Below are 19,811 nucleotides of genomic sequence, written 5' to 3'. Positions count from 1 at the left end.
TTGACTGTGGGAGACTCCTTGATTCTTTGTGTCAACATTTGACCTCAGTGAAAGCTACAGCAAATCAAGATGTACAGTATGTAACATGAAATGTCAAGTACCTCCTCAACTTTTAGGAAAGGATTTTCTGTCATAAAGCAGACCACAGCAAAACTCACTTGTGTGTATTTTTTGAAGTGATATGTACTTCTCCAAATTCCTCCTGAGCATCATTTCATTCCCATACTTGCCTACTGTCCCATCATCTGCCATTAGAAAATGAGAATGCATGCTGTTGAGCGTACTCAGCTTGCTGAGAGGGTTACCAAGAGTCTGGTACAGGCAAACTACCTGAGAAAACCAAAATAAAAATGTCCTCAAAGAAACCAAGAAAATATCACCATTTATGTCCCCTCACTTGTATTTCTTCACTACAATATGGCTGTTTGAAATTCTCCATCATGTTTTATGAGCTACTCAAATGTTTGATTCTTAGCATTTGACTCTTAAAAGCAACAAACCCATTACTAATACCTCAGAAAACATTTCTGATTATTTTTGCAATCCTCAGAGTCACTGCCTGACATTCTTCGCAACAATTGGAACACCATAGCTTGGACTGTATTCCCTTTAAAAATATGTCAGCTAAAGTTTATCAGGAATGATTTCACCTTACTACTTCAGTAGTACACTTTATGCCTTCACATAAAGTCATAGTTTGTGAATATAAAATAGACTGTGAATAAAATAATACACCTATTAATAGCTTATTTGTGTACATTACTAACCTAACTGTTCATTCTGAATCTTAATATAGAAAAACATAATTTTCAACACAAGAGAGTTGCCTACATAATTGCAAAATTTAAAAAAGGAATGGCAATTTCCTGTAAGAGAAGTATTTTAAAGCTATTCATTTACACATGAAAAGCAAATACAATGCCTCAACATGTCACAAAATCCTTTGCTGAGTAAAATCTAGGCCTCTACTAAGGGAGAAAAATACCAAACTAGTGAAGTTAATCTAGAAGAAAATCAAGTATGCAAGAAAACTCTAACATAACATGAAGGCTTTTGTTATTAAAATGCATCCAACTCACATCTTTTCCAATGAGATCCCTCTGATTCTCAATGATACCCCATGGAGGAATCCCAATAGCACAGATCTTTCTCAGGTGTGGTGAGGCACGGCCTTTCAGTGCATCCCCTACATGCCTGGACACTCCTAAACAGATAATCAAATGATAATTTTTCTTCTATATTCAGACACCTGCTAGAGGACACCAAGAAAGGTTTTGCACCACTTAATTTGTACTGTAGTTATATTTCAATCACAACCCATCATACCCAGTTTGTGTATTTGATGTACACTTCAGCTCAGGTGCAATGTACCACTGCTCCAAACTCAGCACATGTTTCTACTTAATAACATTCTTACGTGTTGCTAATGGTGCTTTTCACATCCATAAAACTTCATTAGTTACATAAATGCTCAGGACAGTTCTCCTGTAAGATCACCAGATTGAATAGCAGCTAAAGAAGCAAAATTTTCAGTTCTAGTTTACTGATCCCTGTGAGTTTTTGAGAGTAGTCTAAAGGGACTTTCAGCTAGTAATGGGCTAATTAATATATTACCCTGATTCAAAACTTTATCAATTATAAAACGCAAGTTAAATTGAGCTTTGAAAATTGTTTCAAAAATACTAACCATAGTCCACAGAAATGAAATATTTTAATGAAGCAGATAAATTTACCCAGATGAGTTCTGGCTATAATGCAGTGCTCCTTATTACATGCAGAATATTTTGCCCTTTAATAAAAATATTTAGAATGCCTGTCAACAGTAAACAAACATGATCCCACTCTGTGAATTATGCACTGGTCCTTATATAAAAATGGCTTCATTTTGTATTAACACATCACCAATTTTCAAACAATTTCACGCTATTTGACCTTAATGTACATGCTGTTATGCAGAGGAAAAAACATCAAAATGAAATGTGAAGAATAATAATTACACTACCGCTGTTGATGCCTTCTGTAATTATCCATGCTCCTGTAGATTCAGCTGCCTTCACCAGCCCTTTGCTGAAAACCTGCTTGACTTTTGAGGGAAGTATGAAATTTTGAATGCCTCCATGAACAGAGATCACTAGCTTTGGCAATTCCATCTGCCATTCTTTAACCATCAGATGCAACAGCTGATCCAAGTTGCTATCGTAAGAAAGTCTAATATACTGAAAAGAAAAATAATGGGTAAAATAAACGTCTTTTAAATACTTCATGAGAAGAAACTGCTACATGTTACAAAGTTCTAAGCACTAATGTCCTGCAGAGCTTGATTAGAGCTTCCATAGGACCCTAACAGGATAGCACAAGAATGTATGTGAGCAATACAGACAGCATATCCCTAATCACAGTGAAGTCAAACATAAAAATATACACACCTTTTAATCTGGTTTACTTTTAGATTCCCCTGGCCTCTTAAGACAATGAATCTGATATTCACCCAATCCAATTTTTGCCTTTTCTTATGCTGAAATTACAAAAATAATTCAGCCATATAAAAACAGCACCTATTACCTTGGCATGGTAAGTGTGGTCTCCATCCTGAAAATTGATAGTACCAAACGCATCTGTGGGACTCATCTTTGTGTGTTTTTGCACAGACCACTCTCCACCATCACTCTGTGAACCAGCCTGATAAACAGGCCAGCTGCATTCAATTCCTGGGTGTTCTCCAATCAGCCGGCCACAGCAACACCTCACATTAAAAAAACAGAAATTATTTTATATCAAACTCACTTGCATACAACTTTAGGATCTATGAGTGACTAGCTCTAAATTCCTGCAAAGAAAAATACTGCAGTTGTCTCACATGGAATGCAGTTAATTTTTACTGTTAATTTTCACTGTTGAAAATAATTGCAGCAATAGCAAAATAACATGAATTATATAATAATTATGTTATTTGGATATAGAATTTGTTCTCTTCCTGAGGAAACTAGTGACATTTGGGGAGGTTGGACTAGATAGTCTTCAAAGATTCCTTCCAATCCAAGCTATGCTATGATTCCATGTGATTCTGTAACCATTTGAGGGTCCCATACAGAAATTCTGACCTGAGTAATACTTTGTGTTCCAGTTCAGAGGAATGTTGTAGGACTGAGGTTTGCTATGAGTATTACCACCAGTTATTGTAAGGACTAAAGAAAGATCTAGGAGTTATCCTCAACAATCAGGAGGAGAACTTCAGGGTGATCTTTATATTAATCCTTGGAAGCTAGCAAAGTGCATATACAAATAGATGGATTGGAGTGCAGTATTGAGGAAGATTGTCATGGTTTGGGTATGGTATTCCTCAGTGTAATGCTCCCACTGTGACTGTCCAAATCACACACCACTCACTCGCTCATCCCTTTCCTTTCCCTTCTCCCTGCAGTGCACTAGAGAGAAGAATTGGAGGTACAAAAGACAAAGATCACAGAATGAGATACAACAATTTGCTGGAAATACCAATGAGATAAGAGAACAAACACTAACGGCAACAGTACTAATAACAGATGGCACAAGAAATGAACATTTCACATAGAAACCCCTTAACAATAGACAATACCTAACCACTCCCTCAGTCACTCTATGCCAACCCAGAAGGGACCCTTTCAGCACATGGTATGACTCTTTGGAATAGTCCTGTAAGGGCCAGGAGTTGGACTCAACACTTACTGTGGATCCCTTCCAACTCAGCATGTTCTGTCTTTCTCCCTCGAAGAGGTTCTCTTTCTGTCTCGCCCAGCAGTGATGTGAGGTGGTAGAGAATAACCCCTAGGTCCTTGCCATGCCCCCTCCTGGCTACTGCAAAAAATAACCCTGTCCTGGCTGGAATGAGGACATTTTTCACCCCTTATTCTATATCATCTAGCTCATGACCAAATTATATACCTTCCGATTACATACATACACCCATACACACACACACAAGCTTAGGTATCACAGTCAATGGCCATCCCTCCAAGATATCTGTCTGGTTCATTGAGTCCATGACTGTGGGTTCTGTCTGTCCTAGATGTCTTCCAGGACAGGAGGGCTGGTGTGCTGTCCGGGGGTTGCAAGCTGCATCACAAGCTCATGACTGGTGTATCTGGAGCAGTCTTTACTCACTGACCATAGTATTTATGGCACACACATTGCATACCACAGACTGTGCTCACTCAAAAATCAAATCCTCCTCAGGTACACATTGTGTTTCCCTATTCATCTTCATTACCCACCAAGTGCACCCAGCAACTGAGCCAAAAACCATCCCACAGATGGGGTTTGGCTTTGCTTGAGACAGGACTAATCTATATGGATTTCCCAAACATATTCCTCATATGCACCATAGCAACTTTATCCTTCTCACCCCTTCTACAGTACCTGAAGGTCTTGATTGGTCAGGGCAAGCTCAGTTAGCAGAGTCTCTGGTATTAGCCAACCAGATGACCTTCCTAAATGCAGATCCCAGTGCTTGAAAGTCCAGTCACCATTGATTTCAGTGTGGTTTTAACCGTCCATTGTCCCATCAAATTTCCCAGAGGTTGGTGCATGACAGGGAATATGATAACCATGCAATACAGTGCTCTCTGGACCAGAGGTCTGTGGAATAGATCTGCTAGGCCTCTCCATATTTATATTTTAACCATCCTCCTCCATACCACAGAGATTTTACCCTCTTGGCCTGCTTGATCCCAGTGCATGTTTCACAGTTACAGATCACTTGGGAAATAGTGTCCATGGTTAAGCCCACTCCTCTACCATGAGTCCATCTCTTCCATGATGATCTGAGGTGTCAGGGGCTCAATGAGCCAGCTAGTCCAGGTCCACCCAAGACATTTTAATCTTGGCAGCCCAATCCACCAGTCCATTGTTGTGTCTTCAGCAGCCCAGCTCCTGGGTGTGTGGATCTACATGATGTGCTTTTACATCCAGCTTCTCTACAGAATTGATGTCGTCCCACACTTCAGCAGCCCAGATGGGTTTACCTCTGCACTGTCTATTTGTTTTTTTCCACCACTCAAGCCACTCCTACAGAGCATTTGCTGCCATTCATGAGTCAATATAGAGGTAGAGCACTGGCCATTTCTCTCATTCAGTGATATCAAAAGCCAGCTGGATGACTTTCAGCTCTGCACCTGACTTGATGCACTTTGTCCCTCCATAGCTTCTGCAATTTGCCACACAGGACTCCAATACAGAAGCTTCTCATTTTTGAGGTGTCCCTGCAACACAGCAGGAAGAATCAGAGAAGCGAGTGTATAACTTTTCATTTTCTGGTGGTACCTCCTCAGGACATGTCACGTCCTATTTGTCCTTTCCTGAGAAATATCTGAAATTTTTGTCTCTGGGCCAGTTCCTGATCCCTGGGTAATTGGGGTTTCTTGTTCAAGCTTGCTGTGTCATCACAGCTCACATCACAACATGTTACATTCCCCTTGCTCTGTAAAACATCAGGCACTCTGTAAAACATGATGTGTGGCAGGGACTTTCCCTTTGCACATCCAGCCCAGTACTGGCATTTGGGGTGCCAGGAGGAGGGGTGCTATGGTACCAATAACTTCTGAAGCAGCTCAAACTCCTTCATAAGATGCCAGGATGCCTTTTTCAATTGGGGTGTGGCAGGCCTCAGATCCTTTGTATCCCTGTCCTGCTTTTGTCCAGGATAGGATTAGTTTCTTGCACTGGCTGGGATGGGGCATGGCTAGGGCCCAGGTGTTACTCTTTACAAGCTCATATCATGGCTGGAGGCAGAGGTAAGGGTTTTTCTCTCTTGTGGGGAGAGGGTTTGTTTCTTGTTAGGTAAGTGTAGTGGAGGGGGCTGGTTTCAAACCAGAGACAATTAACCCTGTCCTAGCCAGAAACAGGAGAGAAAGATACCAGTAACTCAGTTACTATTAAAGTTTCAACCTGGAATAATAACCCAGATACCAAATTCAGTCATTACTCTCACACAGGCTTCAACAGGCTCAGTCTCTTCTACAGGATTATCTTCAGTGTAATTTACAGTGACAGCTGACAGCCCAGTTCTCCTTTAGACATTTCAGAAGTTAATATATACCCTAGGATATGGAGATAAATTCCTCACTTTTCCTCTTTTAAGAAACTGAATATCCTTCAACAACCCAAACACAACAACTGCCTCATGACTCAGGTGAACTATTTGGCCATTTAGGAGCAGGTTAGATGTAAACATCTGCAAGACTCTGGAGATATACATTCTAAAAGAGACAGTTTTCAGTGGAGATGAGAGAGAACTAACTGGTGACAAAGAAACAGATTTTTGAAAACCAACCAACTAACCAAGAAATCAAACCAAACGCCAAAACAACCTGAAGGAAATGCAGGAAGCAAGCTGCTTTAGTAAGGCACTTCTTGATACCCAGAAGCCATGAAATTAGGTCTGCACTCCATTTTCAACCCGGGCAAATTACATTTGGTTGATTCAATGCTCTGCAAAAGCAAACTGGAGAAGGAAGCCTCCTACACTCTGGGAGAGAGGGCTCAAGGTAAAGGGGCACTAGGAGGATGAGAGGATATTTGAGCCAGAATAACACAGGAGCATTTGTTTCACATACGTCAGACTGCACCCAGAGTGCTGAGGGAGCTGGCTGATGCCCTTGTATTGCCAGATTCCAAGGCTGAGAAGATCAGGGTATCCTCTGAATAACTGAAGGGTGAGAGGGAGCAGCATAGCTGAAACATGGGAATCTGAGACTGGAAATAAGGAAAAGCCTTTTTTCCAGGAGGATAACCCAGCAGTAAAGTCAGGACCTGGAGAGGGTGGGTCATCTCCATCCTTGGGCGTTTCACACACCTGAATGAAGCATCCTCGTCTGAGCCCCCTGGCTGAGCATATTGGAGACCATATCCCTGACAGCCTGAGTAACCCTGTGGTCTATGGATACATGGATAAGCATTGATACAAAGCATCTTTGCAATGACTTTGCCTTTTTTGCCTCAAAAGCTCACCAAGCTACTGGGGAAGGTAGGGACATCATCAGTAACATAAAAGCAAGCTACTAGAGAAGTCACAGTTTGAGCAACAAGGGAAAACCCAAAAAGTTGACACTGAAGTAAAAGTAACTGGAGTCAGACTACAATATCCAGTGCTCTAACAGGCAGTGATTTAGAAGCTTATGCCTTGAAGGTGACTTATATAGTTGCAAGAACATCTGAGATGTATAAGGATGCAGGAAATTGGAACCTCATTTCTGAATACTCATATAGTGACTCCATTCTATCTGCTGTCTGGGATGTTTTTGTGAGTACTGCACAGAAGAGTAGATAGAGACCTATTTCAGCTCACCAGGGGAGCATGGACAAAGGGGCTGGTAAGTTACTCATATTTGATTAGAGACTTCTAAATGGAGTAATTCTACTTAGAATTAGCAAATTAGTTGCATAACCCATTCACTAACCGCTTGCAAACCTTGGAAGTTCTCTACAAAAGAAATCATTAAGAGATTTTATTTGTCCACAATATTAGGTCAAATTATAGTAGGCATCAAGTATACCCACATGATTTTTTGACTCTTGTGGAAAACTACAGAACTCAGGAGGCCTGAAACCTGTTTCATTGCTGATCTAATAAATACAATACAACCAGTCACAACAATCATATGGAAATTATTTCTCCTTGTTAGGAACAGAAAAATTCTCCTAGAACAAAGCTCTCTGTACACCTTGAGATACCCAAGAAGACAAGAACAGCTAACATTTGGAAACTATACTTGCAAGATATGGGCTGACTGAAATGCACATTAGACACCCACACACATTCTGCAAACATAGACCAACAAATTGGATTCATATTAATCTAAACAGTATGAAAGTGCTCAGCAAAAACTGAATGAAATAACTACAAGATAAAAGACACACAAATATACAGGATGTCTTGACAGAAAAAGGTGAAAAACAAATCCATCCACTGGAGTTCACATTTCCTGTTTCTCTTCCTCCCTATCCCAGTGTTGTATTCACATTTATGCAGCTAAACTGTGTTGGACTAGGAAACTGACTTGGTGAAAACTGATCTTCTGGTTTTCCACTTCTGTGGGTTAATTTTTGTCCTACTGATCTTCCCAGACCTATAAATAGGTCCTCTAATAACAGGTCTGTTCTTAACAGACCCTCTCTCCCCTGAGGAGGAGAGAGGGTCTGTTCTTACCAGACCCTCTCTCCCCTGAGGGGGAGAGAGGGAGAACCACAGAACTGCTGTAGTTTTGACTAAGATGAAATTAAACTACTTTATTATGAAGGACAAGGTAACTTTAGTTGTGATACCCAGCTGAGTATCTGCATCTTAGCACGAAGCATTAAAATATCCTTTACATTTCTTCTATTGGAAAACTTGCAAAAATCTTTGAATATCTCTTCTTCTGCTCTAAAGTAAGATATTCTCTTAGAACGAGCTCAGAACAGAAACACATTCTGCATATCAACCCTATACAGTGATCTGATTTTCAGGACTAATTTATTTACTCTTTGTAAAGCGTCACTCTTGTAAATCTTAGAAGCAAAATGAAATGTGAAGCATAATGAAAAGGTAGATAATCATGTGCAATACAGATTATGGGACTACTTGACACCAGCTTGCTAGTCACCCTAGAAAGGCTGCTCTGACCATAAAACAAGGAGGATATTTCCCTTGTCATTACTTTCTTGACTAGGGTTGCCTATTACTAGGTCACTCTAAAAATAGTTCATATATATTTATGCACTCTTACCTGATTAAATTCTGACACACCTGGCATCCTGCAGGACATCTGTGATAAAATGTAGATAATTAATATATGCTTGTGTAAAATAAAACAGCTTTAATGCTGTTCTTACAGTATCAATTCAGCAGGGAAAGAATTCTCATCAACAACAAAACCGACTGTCATCTCCACCACTAAACCCTGGAAAATGTACTACTTCAGCGATTTTCTTGGCATTTCACAATTCAGACTATATCAGATCTACATTTCATAGATGAGTTATTTATCTTATGTATGCTACACTATCCATACTTTCAAAACCATATGATCAAAACTACAAGTTTGCATTCTCAGAACGTCATCTCTCCAAATTTATCTGGGCCATACCATTCACTAGATACATAATACAGAATGCCAAGTTATGTTTGGTTCCTCAGGTCCTAAAGTACAGGTTGAGGCCTTGATCTCTTCCTTAGTCTTTTCATACTCTACACCAGTATGATCAAAAATTTCTGTATCAGGAAATTGTGATCACCAGCAGCAATTATTCTGAGGAAGGGAAAAATAGTGAAGCAGTAACTCCATGTAATTTAGTCTCTTAATCAGATACCATGCCTATTTTGCTTACCAGACTGAGAGCAACAAATCTAAGAAGCATAGTAAGGTTAATTGCCGCCAATTTCTAATTCAAACAGACAGTTTGATTTTAAAGAGACTGGTGATGGGATCCATGAAAACCCACAGACCAGAAATCATTGACTGAGACACTAAAAAACATCCTCCAAACAAAATACAACACCCATAAAAAAATTATTCTGATTATTTTTAAATGTAACAGTAAAAAAGAGAAATTCCTCGTTTTACCTGTGCGGATCTTTTGAGCTGGGAATAATGTGTGCACATTCTCTTTTACTGAAGACCTCTTCGATCCAAGATTTGGGGGTCTAAAAAGACATTTCAAATATAAATGCATACCTGAACTTTGGAACATGATGTCAAAAATTGCACTGTAATGACAACATGGCTGCATATAGATAACCCAGAACTAATCCCATCATGTTAGGTGTAAAACTACAAGCTGAAGCTGCAGCTCTGAACAGTCCTACCCCTTCACCTCCAAGCTTTACGTAATTCCCCAAGAAGATCAATATTTAAATTTATTTTCACCATGAAAATTATTTAGATTTTCTGTCAAACACATGTACAGTAGAAAAAGTGGCAAGGATTAACCAAAACTGCATTAAGAATTGCACTCTCCTTCTGCCAGAAAACTAGCAAACTGCCATCTTACTAAAGCTGTGTCAAAAAAGGCAAGACTTCCATTTTACCTTAAAGAGATGGTTGAGTCCTTCTTTTATGATTATTTTATTTTTATTATTATTAATTTTTATTATTATTTGTATTATTATTATTTTATTATTATTTTTTTATTTATTTTATTATTCTTCACAGAGTCAAGAACAGATGCATTTTGCTGAACTAGGTCTAGAGTGAAATGCAAAAGCAGGCACCTAGACCTAGCACTCAGGGTGCATGACAGGTGGGCTTTCTACCCAGGTAGAAAACTACTACAGGTGGGCACTACCTCCTGGTATATTGTGTCAGTGTTGCTTGTTGTAGCTCAGCAAACCGAGCAGCCACCATGGCACACAGATTTTTTACAAAGAATCTCACCGGAAATCTTTGAATCTTTCTCTTCAGATCTATCTGGATCAAATTCCCTGAAAGGAACAGTAACTGTTGGGTGCTGAACTTTGAAATCTCTGGGACTTAATTAAGTAATTATTTTAAATTTTTATAAGTAAAATCTTCACTGAGTATGTAAAATTTACAGCTGAACCTTAACATTAATTTCTTAATCTAAGGCTTTACTTAGGGTTTTAGACTGATTGTATCATTGGGAAAAGGGTTTGAAACTTCATGTTTTTTTACAGTCATCCATTACTTCAGAGGGCAAGTAAAAATGAAAAGAGGAGACTTCTGAACTGCAGACTTTTCTAGTCTAGTTCTTGATTTCTAACTTTGTAAAAGACTTCTGTACCATGTACAACTTCTTTTACGAAACTCTGACTAATATTCTGAAACTGCAATAATTTAATTAAATTTCTACAACATATTAAAATGTTTCCTGTCACTACAGCGAGGTACATAGTCCTCAGCCATCATTGACATGTATCCATTTCATCATCAAATCCTAAAGGACACAAAAAAACAACTACATATTCCTTCTTACTGCCAAATTTCTGCTTCAATATACCAAACACCTGAAGCTAAGTTTATATTGCAGCTTTCCTCCTGATAGTCCTTTAAGGAAGTCCTGAGACCTTTGTTTGGGAGTTTTGGCTTCTCTTCTCTCACCAGTCTGAGGATTAGGTTTGCTGCTTATAATTCCCTGCCACAGAAGAGGCTTTACAGATTTCTAGACTGATTTAGTCAATGGAGTGGCAAGAGTTTGGCTCTGAAATTTAAGGCACATGAGTAGTTTTTAGAAAATGGCTTTTAATCACTTTCCAATATCTTTAATGTCTGAGATCCTTGCATAATATGGTATTAAAGGGACACTGTCGGGTCAAAATGTTCAAAAATTAAGGTTTCCAGAAGTAAAGAACGAGATCAGAGTGTAAAATATAGGGAAACATAGGCACTACCCATTTCTTTCAAATTCTTCCTGCTGAGCAGTGAGAGCAGACAAAACCTGAAAACCCAGCCTAGCACAAAGGCCCTTCAAAATGCAGGAGAGCTATCAGCAAGGAGAGTGACTGGGGTGGCTGGGCTCACCAGCCTCCAGGGACAGGGCCACGCAGCCCTGTGGTCCCCCTCATTGATTTTACCACCCACCCACCCAGCAAAAACACATTAATCCTTCTATTTTTGCTTCTGCTTTCTTCTGCCTCAGCCCACACACCCCTCCACCACCACTCCTGCAAAGGCTTGCCAAAGACAATGCTTGTAGATGCATGGTGACAAACGAGCACTGCTAAGTAGCAGGTTAATGTACACTCTTAGTGCCCTGAAATTAGCTTTACTAAACCATGAGCTGCAAGAAACATTCAGCTCCTTCAAGACCAGACAATAAGCGCTGTTCACTGGTCAAGGAACAAACTCAGGAAAACTAGGTTACACTGTCAACACGAAACAAAAATCTTTTAGTATCCTTAGCTGTACTTGTGTCTGCTTTAGGGTGAAATACACAAGTAGACATATTTTCTAACGAGACACCATGAAGCTCAGGACTCTGTTCAATTCCCTGCAAAAGAATATTAAAAGGCACACATCAATGTGGCAGAAAAATTTCATCCATTATTGAAACATTGGATGAAACAACAGCAATTGTTTTTAATGACACATTGTAGTTCCAGACAGGTGCAGATAATTAGAAATAACACAATGACTAGACAGTTTACATAACAGGTTAGTTCATTTAGGCAAAGCACAGTTGTGCTGGAAACTAGGCAGTACAATCAAGTTGTAAGTAGCTTACTGAAACTGCAAAAAAATTGTATTGATAATAGAGAAACGTAGTGTCTTAGCCAAAACAGTACTTCAAGAGCTGAAAAGTTCTATCAAGCACCACACCTCAGCACTGAATACACTCTGTGTTTACTGAAACCAGTACACAATGTCACTTCCAAATAACTGGGATTTTCTAGAACATCTTAACTGCTAGAGCCAGTATTTCTGCATGGTTGAACAGGTTTGTTAAAATTTTAGCAAAAAAAAAAAACAAGTTATGCCTCATATACTACTTTTACACAACCTTTTCTTACCCTCAAAATTATTACATGAAAGTAAACATTCTTTTAAAAAGCAACAGATGATCATGGGGCTAATAGAATTGCCTCAGTACTCAAGCATACAATGCCTGGAAAGAATCTTACTTATGATGTCAATAATCAGAAATGCCTGAAAGATCCAAACCGACTTTTAGTGCCTGTGAAGGATGGAGGTACTATTTTCAGGAGCCTGTGAGAAGTCAGCATGCTGCAGTCTGTGACCAGACTTTACTCAAATACATCTGAGGAGGGAAAGGACTTCCCCTTATTACAGGTAGTGCCAGAATCCACTGTAAGCAGACTATCCTAAAATATCTTAAACCCTTTAAAAATTAACTTCACAAAAAGCAAGTCACTTACAGTAACATTATTTACCTGAAACGCAGCCAGAGTTCTTGTACGCTAGAACTCAAGGCTATTTCACAAGAACTCAGGTCCTAAGCACATTTATATCTCTTGAACCTTTCCTTACTCCTGAAAACTCTACATGGCTTCGTTACCAACTGGTTAAATTATTGCCAGCATTAAAGAGATTTCCAACTTCACAGGCTGTCTCACAGCTTTTCAGAGCAGGAACTTTGTGATTCAGTATCCACCCCATGCATACTCCTGGTGTGAGGTAGTATAACAATTGATTGCTAAGCAGAGAACACCACTCTGGATCCACATAGAGTAGAGGAACATTGCAAAACTCCAGGGTCACATGCAGTAAAATTTGTACTGAGGAGAGGTTCTCAATGGCTTCTCAGGTCTTCTAGAGTTTCCTCTAGTGTTCAGGCTACCTTGTCATAGGAGAGTCACCTGGCTCTGTAACACAGACATGCCATGATTCCTCTGACCTCCATCACCACAATACTTCATTGCAGCTGTTACTAACTTTTGCTTTTCCTGTCTTTCTTATCTACTTCTTTGCCCCAGTGTCCAAGATTCTGCACATCTGTGGAAATACACAACCATATGTATGCACCAGAAAATTTTCATCAGTAAAATTTACTATGATTTGAAAAATATTGTGAAAATAATTTCATTTGAGTGCTTCCACTGTTCTCCGGTCCACCATGGCCAATCATAAAACAACTATCAGCTAATCTCAAACTGCCTTTGCATGCAGACTGCAGATTCAGTAGAACTGAGAAGCTTTTATATTTTCCCCTTTTAAAGACAGTATATAATTTCAGGTCACAGAAGAACTTGTGTGATTATTTCCTAGTAACCAATTCAAACTCATCCACCAGAAATATATGCTTAGTTGTTCACAGACACAGTACAAACACTAACAGAAGCCACCTATGCTTGCAGATCCAAGACAGAGAAGGATAACAAAACTTCTTATAAGTCATTCTGAAGAGAGATTTTAGTTTTTTTTCCTCAGAACAGAAGTCGCATGTTAGCTTTTCAAAAGTACATAAATTCAATCTTCACTCCACAGAGTGCTATAGCATTTTCTTTCACAGTTAATCAACTATACTTAAAAGCTAAGTAGATATGCTTAAGTGATTTTCTGGATTAGGGCCTTGCATCAAAGGCTCATAAAACTGTTCCCACTATTTTGAACCCAAGCTTAGTCAAAAAAACAAAAACCCTTTGACTTTAATGGGCTTTCCAATGTGGTTCTTCTGATCCAGAGTCGACCATACAATTCAACAAATACCAACATATATACCAAATGAAAATAAAATGCAGAAAATACTAAAACTAAAACTCTCCTTGTGAAAAAAGTTCTAGCTCAACTCCTGGGTCACAGAGAACAACAAACTGAAGGAAATCTTAGCTTAGTCTGGAACATTAGACCTTTAATTAGTTTATAACTTTATATTTTTTAAGTTTATTAACTAATCAAGTAAGGCTTTCTGCTATCCTTTAACATGCAATGTTTTAGAAAAACTCATCAAAGAGTGCTGCTCCAAGAACACACCCAGCTCAGAATGCAAGTGCTTGTGGAGGAATTCCTGGTTTGCAGATGGAGGGGCTGATCAGACCTGTCACTCTGCAGAGCCCATGGCACTGGACTAGGTGGGGAAGGACACAAAACCTCACCTTAACACTGCTGCCAGCAGCCCAGGATTTTGCAAAAAAAGTAAACACAAGAAATATCAAATCACAATTTATATTCCTTAGCTCTATCCTTGAAACAGGTCTCAAAAACACTGTTGGGTATCTTATACTGGCAGGAGATAACTGCAAATTGCTTAAAACCAGGTTTCCCCACCTGGAAATGCAAAAAGTCTCCGTGACATGATACATAATTCAGCCTTCCACCTAAAGCAGACCACTCCAAAACCCACTGTTCTAGGAGCATGGTGATTGTTGACAAAGTTTGGATCTGACTGATTCATAACTATGGCCCACACACATAATTTAAAAATCTGTGCTTACAGCTGATGGCAGCTAAAGCTGCTAAAAGCTGACATTTTATTTACTTTGGCACTGTAAGCAATATAATACTGTATATCATCTCTTATAAAACCAGTTCAATGAGCAACATAAAATATGGATTATTGAACAAGTTAGTCATACATAAAAATACAGAAATGCATCTTGTAAAGGTTTTAATTAATGGAAACCAGTCTAAATTGCAGAATAAATTATAGGAGATGTCTAAAACTTGCAGCAAATAAGAGCAGACACCAGTAACAGAGGAAGAAATGACAAATTAATCCAAACTGTATTTGAAAATTATTATAAATCTTTAAATATAGCCATTTTGTCTCTTTTGGAGACAAAATTTTCATGTTTTTTTTAATGGACACTCCTACCTGTCTTACTAACAATATTTTGGAAGTCAGTTCCCAAGGAAGTCAGGCATTCAGTATTTTTTAAAATTAATTAATACAATATAATCAGAAAATTATACCTATTCAAAGCAAGTTACATATCCTGTATCAAATGATCTTGTTTTAAGGAATTTTAAGGTGAAAATCTAGGAAGCCATAAAAAAATTATGTTTCAGAGGGTCAATATAATGCTTCAAGCCTCATTCAGATTTCCACTTTTAAGCCAGTGTAGAAAGGCAGTTCTTGTTACTTATCAAGCACTTGATCTTATCAAAGAGCTAATCAACTTGCTCTCTTTAAAATCAGGTCTCACCTGCCTAGCACTGAGTAATCACAGAGGTTAACCACTCATGCATTCTTTCATCAAAGGATTCAAAATCACAGAGCATAAAAATCTTCCTAATTTAAACCAGAAGGAGGAAGAGAAAAAAATTGTCTTATAGTAAATATCAGAGCTTTCTTTTGCTTATTTTATGTTTTCCCAGCATAGGGAATGTTGACTGGCGAGGTGACTGTCTAAAGGTCAGATATATCTAAAGTATCTCATGTGAAAAGAAAAAACAGGTTGCAAAATTCAGGTGGAGGAACATGGAAATCACACTTTGTTAGCAAGCTGCTCTAGAGGAAGGTGGCAGGTAGGTTGTAGCTAGATGATTTTTAAGGTCACTTCCGACCCAAATTCTTCTGTGCCTCTATGATTCCATGACGTGAGCAATCCACACAGCTCACCTCTGGAGCCCTATGACTGTTCACTGTCATTTCTATCAGAGTTCTTTTTGCTCCATTGCTTGTCTCATATAGTAACAAAATCTTCTTGGGTTTGACAGCTGCATACAGCAGCCCTTGCACACGCTAGAAGACAGGTCACAGAACTGAAATTGCATTTTCCAAAGAAAGAGGAAACACATCTTGGGTAATTTCTAAAGAGGCTGAAGGTATAGTCAGTGCCACTTCTGCATTTCTCACCTGGATGTGTCTTACCTCTCCCCTTAGCTCTGCCCTCCACACCACCTTCCAAAAAAAAGGCTTTCCTTTTCCATTGCAACTCACAGTAAAATATAAGTCACATCATCAACCCATCAAACATTGCACACCCACAAACCAGCTGGAGGAAGAGCCAGCCATGACCTGAGAGCAGCCACTGGGGACTGCAGGGACCCTTTGCCCCTTTGCCCCAGAGACCACCTGGACACACCCTTGAGCTCTCCACCAAGTCTTTCTGCACCTTCAGCCTCATGTCCAAGATATATTCCACCACACTAGGTTTATCCCCTTTATTCACTGGGGGTTGCAACAGTGGCCAAAGTAACACCCAAAGGTTTGGGTTTCCCTGGGGCCAGGCAGAAAGGAGCAGCTGTGATTGCAGTTTAAGCCAGGCTGCACAGAATGACTTGGCAGCCATCAGCACTGCCCTCCTGGCATAAAGCTGGGCTGTGGGTCCAGGCTCCCAGCAGGCAGGTTATGTTCCAAGGCATGCTCTCCTGTCTTCGCCACCCTGATGACAACTCCCCTCTCTTGACTGGAAGCTCCAAATGCCACCCAGCCTTCTGGTAGCACTCTCTGCTCACCAGGATGCCTGCATTTGTGTTCAGATGGTCTCATGAGCTGTGATGGCACAAGTGATAAGAGAAGGACCAGAATAGGGGCAAGGAGGGTGCTGCAAGGAGAAGGGACAGGAGGAGCTGACTGCAATGGCTGAGGTTGCACAGCACTGCCACCCAGCCTTTCTGAAACACTGGCTGGCCAGCATGCAGAGGTGGATGTATTTCATGCAGTTGGGATGTACTAGTAGAAGCTCTGCTATGCCGCTTTGGGGGTTACCGTGCACCAATACAAGGTAATCAAATGCACTGGTTTATAGGACTGATAAGACTAGAACTGATCAAACCTGTGAGCATCCCACTCCAGTCACACTGGTAAAAAATTTATTTCTCAGCCTGAACTTAACAATGCAGCCTAAAGTGACACTGTCACAACAGGCTGCCAACCCCCCAGTGGTACGACCAAGTCCCAGTCAGCCATGTGCAATCTCTAGCAATTCATGCTCACTAGGAAAAGACTTCCATAGTGAAAACATTAATTTTCTCACATCACAAAGCTGACATGAAGGTGCAGCCATGGTGCTTACCAAGTTACAGACCACTACACCTGAAACTGCTTAAGGCTGGGAGGCAAGCATCTACCCCACTGTTCCTCTGCAGACCTTTCCATTACTGATAATACTGAAGGGGGTTGACCTCCACTCTCATCTCTAAGACCTAAAAATTGCAAAAAAACAGAAGAACCAATTTTATTAGCAACCAAAGGACCTGTAATTTGGAAACTGAGACAACAATATGTCACATCACCAGTGGGTGATTCTCTGACTAGCATCTATCAAAGTATATCATGACAGCTTCTGTCCTGGTAAATAAAACCAAAACACCAAGAAACTTCAGAAACTGTTTTTAGATGACTCATTCTGTCCTATATGATGACTAGAGGGTACTGTACAACTTAGAGCAGCATGTAGCAGCAAGTGCACTATGGCAGAAATGCAAAGAAATGGCAGAAATGCAAAGGAATGTCAGTCCTATTGAAATTATGAAGAAAAGTGCTTAATGCTACGTGCCTTTTTTGAGACTTAAGCAGCTATGGCCCCTGAAAGGGGCCTCTACTCTTTCAGCTGAGAGGCAAAAATATGACCACTTCAAAAACTGAAGGAATGTGGTAGAGATGAGAGTGTAAAGCAAAACACGAATTACCAAAAGACTTGGTAATTCAAGTCATACAGAGTGGATCACAAGGTTTTACCCAGAACGCATGTTACACAGTAATAAGTTTATACATTACAAGAACCAAGAAAGGTTTACACAGCATTTGATAGAGCCTGTCTGAAAGAAACACAAAAGGAAGATCAAAACCTGATAAACTTTGACCACCTGAGCTTCTTGCTGTGCTGTGTACCATTCAAGGAGTCTCAAACTCATTAGTGTAATTATCAAAAAATTGGATTACCCTGCTTGAACATAACACCTCCCTGAAGAGCACAGAAAAATAGATCAGCCTGCTGGAGGATACACATGCAGGGATCCCCCTTTTCACTTAACATAATGCTACTAAGTAGAAGACAAAATAATCTGAACCACAAAAAAAAAAAAAAAAAAAAAAAAAAAAAAAAAAAAAAAAAAAAAAAAAGAGGGATGAAGGAGTTGTTTGGGAAAATAACTACAAAGAGTAATGCAATATTTCACATAGATTTTTCCTCCTGGAACAGTTTCACTCAGCTTCCACAGACTGTGTTATCTGACAGCCACACTGTCAGACATTGTAGATGGGATACAGCAGTCCAGCATGGTTGTTTGTAACAGCAGTCACGTTCAGCATAGTGCTGACAGCAATGTGAAGGGACTGATCTTCTCTTCTTACTGCTACAGCTTCCCTGTGACATGCTATCCTGTACTGCAATCCCACTTTAAAGTCAATACTATGAATCCAGCACACATCGTGGCCATGAAAAGCAGTTTTCTATTATTCAGGACACCTCCCAGTGTTACAGAGAGGCAAACAATAACTCCTGCGGAGAATGGAGGAGTGACACTCTGTAGTTTCCAGGCCCATGAGGTTCTCCACAAAGGCAATCTACAAGCACACAAAATTTCACAGGCCCCAGAGGGATCTACACTCTTAGATGCCAACATCAATTTTGAAAACTGAAACCCAGGTACATAAAATATAAATGATTTACCCACAGCCCAGACTGTAGTACAGTCTGCACTGCATAATCGTTTGTACGCCTGGACAGACACACTTATTGAAACTATATTTTTCTTTATGAGCTGTAGACATTTCAAACTCACCTCCCTTCCGCTCTTTTAAAGCTAACACATGGCATTTTGCCCTTCACTAGGGGATCACAAACGGGCAGAGGGGGAAAGCAGTAACAAGTAACAATCACCTGCTCCCTATTCCTATAACATAAAAACAAAAAACATGATAGTGAAGCTCAAAGAGAAATGCCCTTTTCTGATATTGTTCTGGATGATTCTTGTGCTTTCTTCCTGACCCTGGTTACTACTAGAAACAACATACTTCAACACATTCACCACTGGGCGATCACTGTGCCCTGACCTCGTAACAGCCATGAAATCTTTGTTTTTTCCTTAGGAAGCCACAAAACAACTAAGGAAACTGATTCAAGCACAACAACTTATTTGCTGCTTATCATGGTTTTAAATACTACTATATAAGCCTGATACTACTTTAAATAAGGTTGTTATAGAATAAGATTAAAAAACCTGCAAATTGATTTCACAACTTCAGAGCATGCTTCAGAGAGAAAGAGAAGAAAACTATGATGATGTTTTCTTAAACTTATTTTAGGCTCAAATCAGTATTCACTGATTCATACATATAACACTACAGGCAGGTCCTGGCAAGTCCAAAAGACACGAATCTCTAAAAACTGGCCACTCTAGTGTTTTAGTGTTCTAAAATATTTTGTGGTTTAACTTCAGGTGTTCACAGCTCAAAACACTAGCTCATTTTATTCTTAGTTTCCAAGCAGATAT

At 39.6% G+C, this 19,811-nt stretch overlaps 1 protein-coding gene across 5 annotated transcripts in view; it reads right to left on the bottom strand.

The window, feature by feature from the left end:
- LOC130265005 (transient receptor potential cation channel subfamily M member 6-like) overlaps positions 1-19,811 on the bottom strand; it is a 55,484-nt gene that overhangs the window by 31,814 nt on the left and 3,859 nt on the right. For all 5 annotated transcript variants that reach the window (XM_056513729.1, XM_056513727.1, XM_056513728.1 and 2 more), the window contains exons 2-7: positions 9,579-9,658; positions 8,742-8,780; positions 2,563-2,743; positions 2,003-2,216; positions 1,080-1,204; positions 159-330 (exon numbers count right to left, since the gene is read on the bottom strand). In XM_056513729.1, the coding sequence (XP_056369704.1) occupies positions 159-330; positions 1,080-1,204; positions 2,003-2,216; positions 2,563-2,743; positions 8,742-8,780; positions 9,579-9,658 (811 nt within the window). The remainder of the gene's footprint in view (positions 1-158; positions 331-1,079; positions 1,205-2,002; positions 2,217-2,562; positions 2,744-8,741; positions 8,781-9,578; positions 9,659-19,811) is intronic.

This window comes from Oenanthe melanoleuca, chromosome Z, assembly GCF_029582105.1.
Source record: "Oenanthe melanoleuca isolate GR-GAL-2019-014 chromosome Z, OMel1.0, whole genome shotgun sequence".
Lineage (NCBI taxonomy): Eukaryota > Metazoa > Chordata > Aves > Passeriformes > Muscicapidae > Oenanthe > Oenanthe melanoleuca.
Note: the sequence above shows the minus strand (reverse complement) of the source record. Positions and strands in the feature narration are given on the sequence as shown.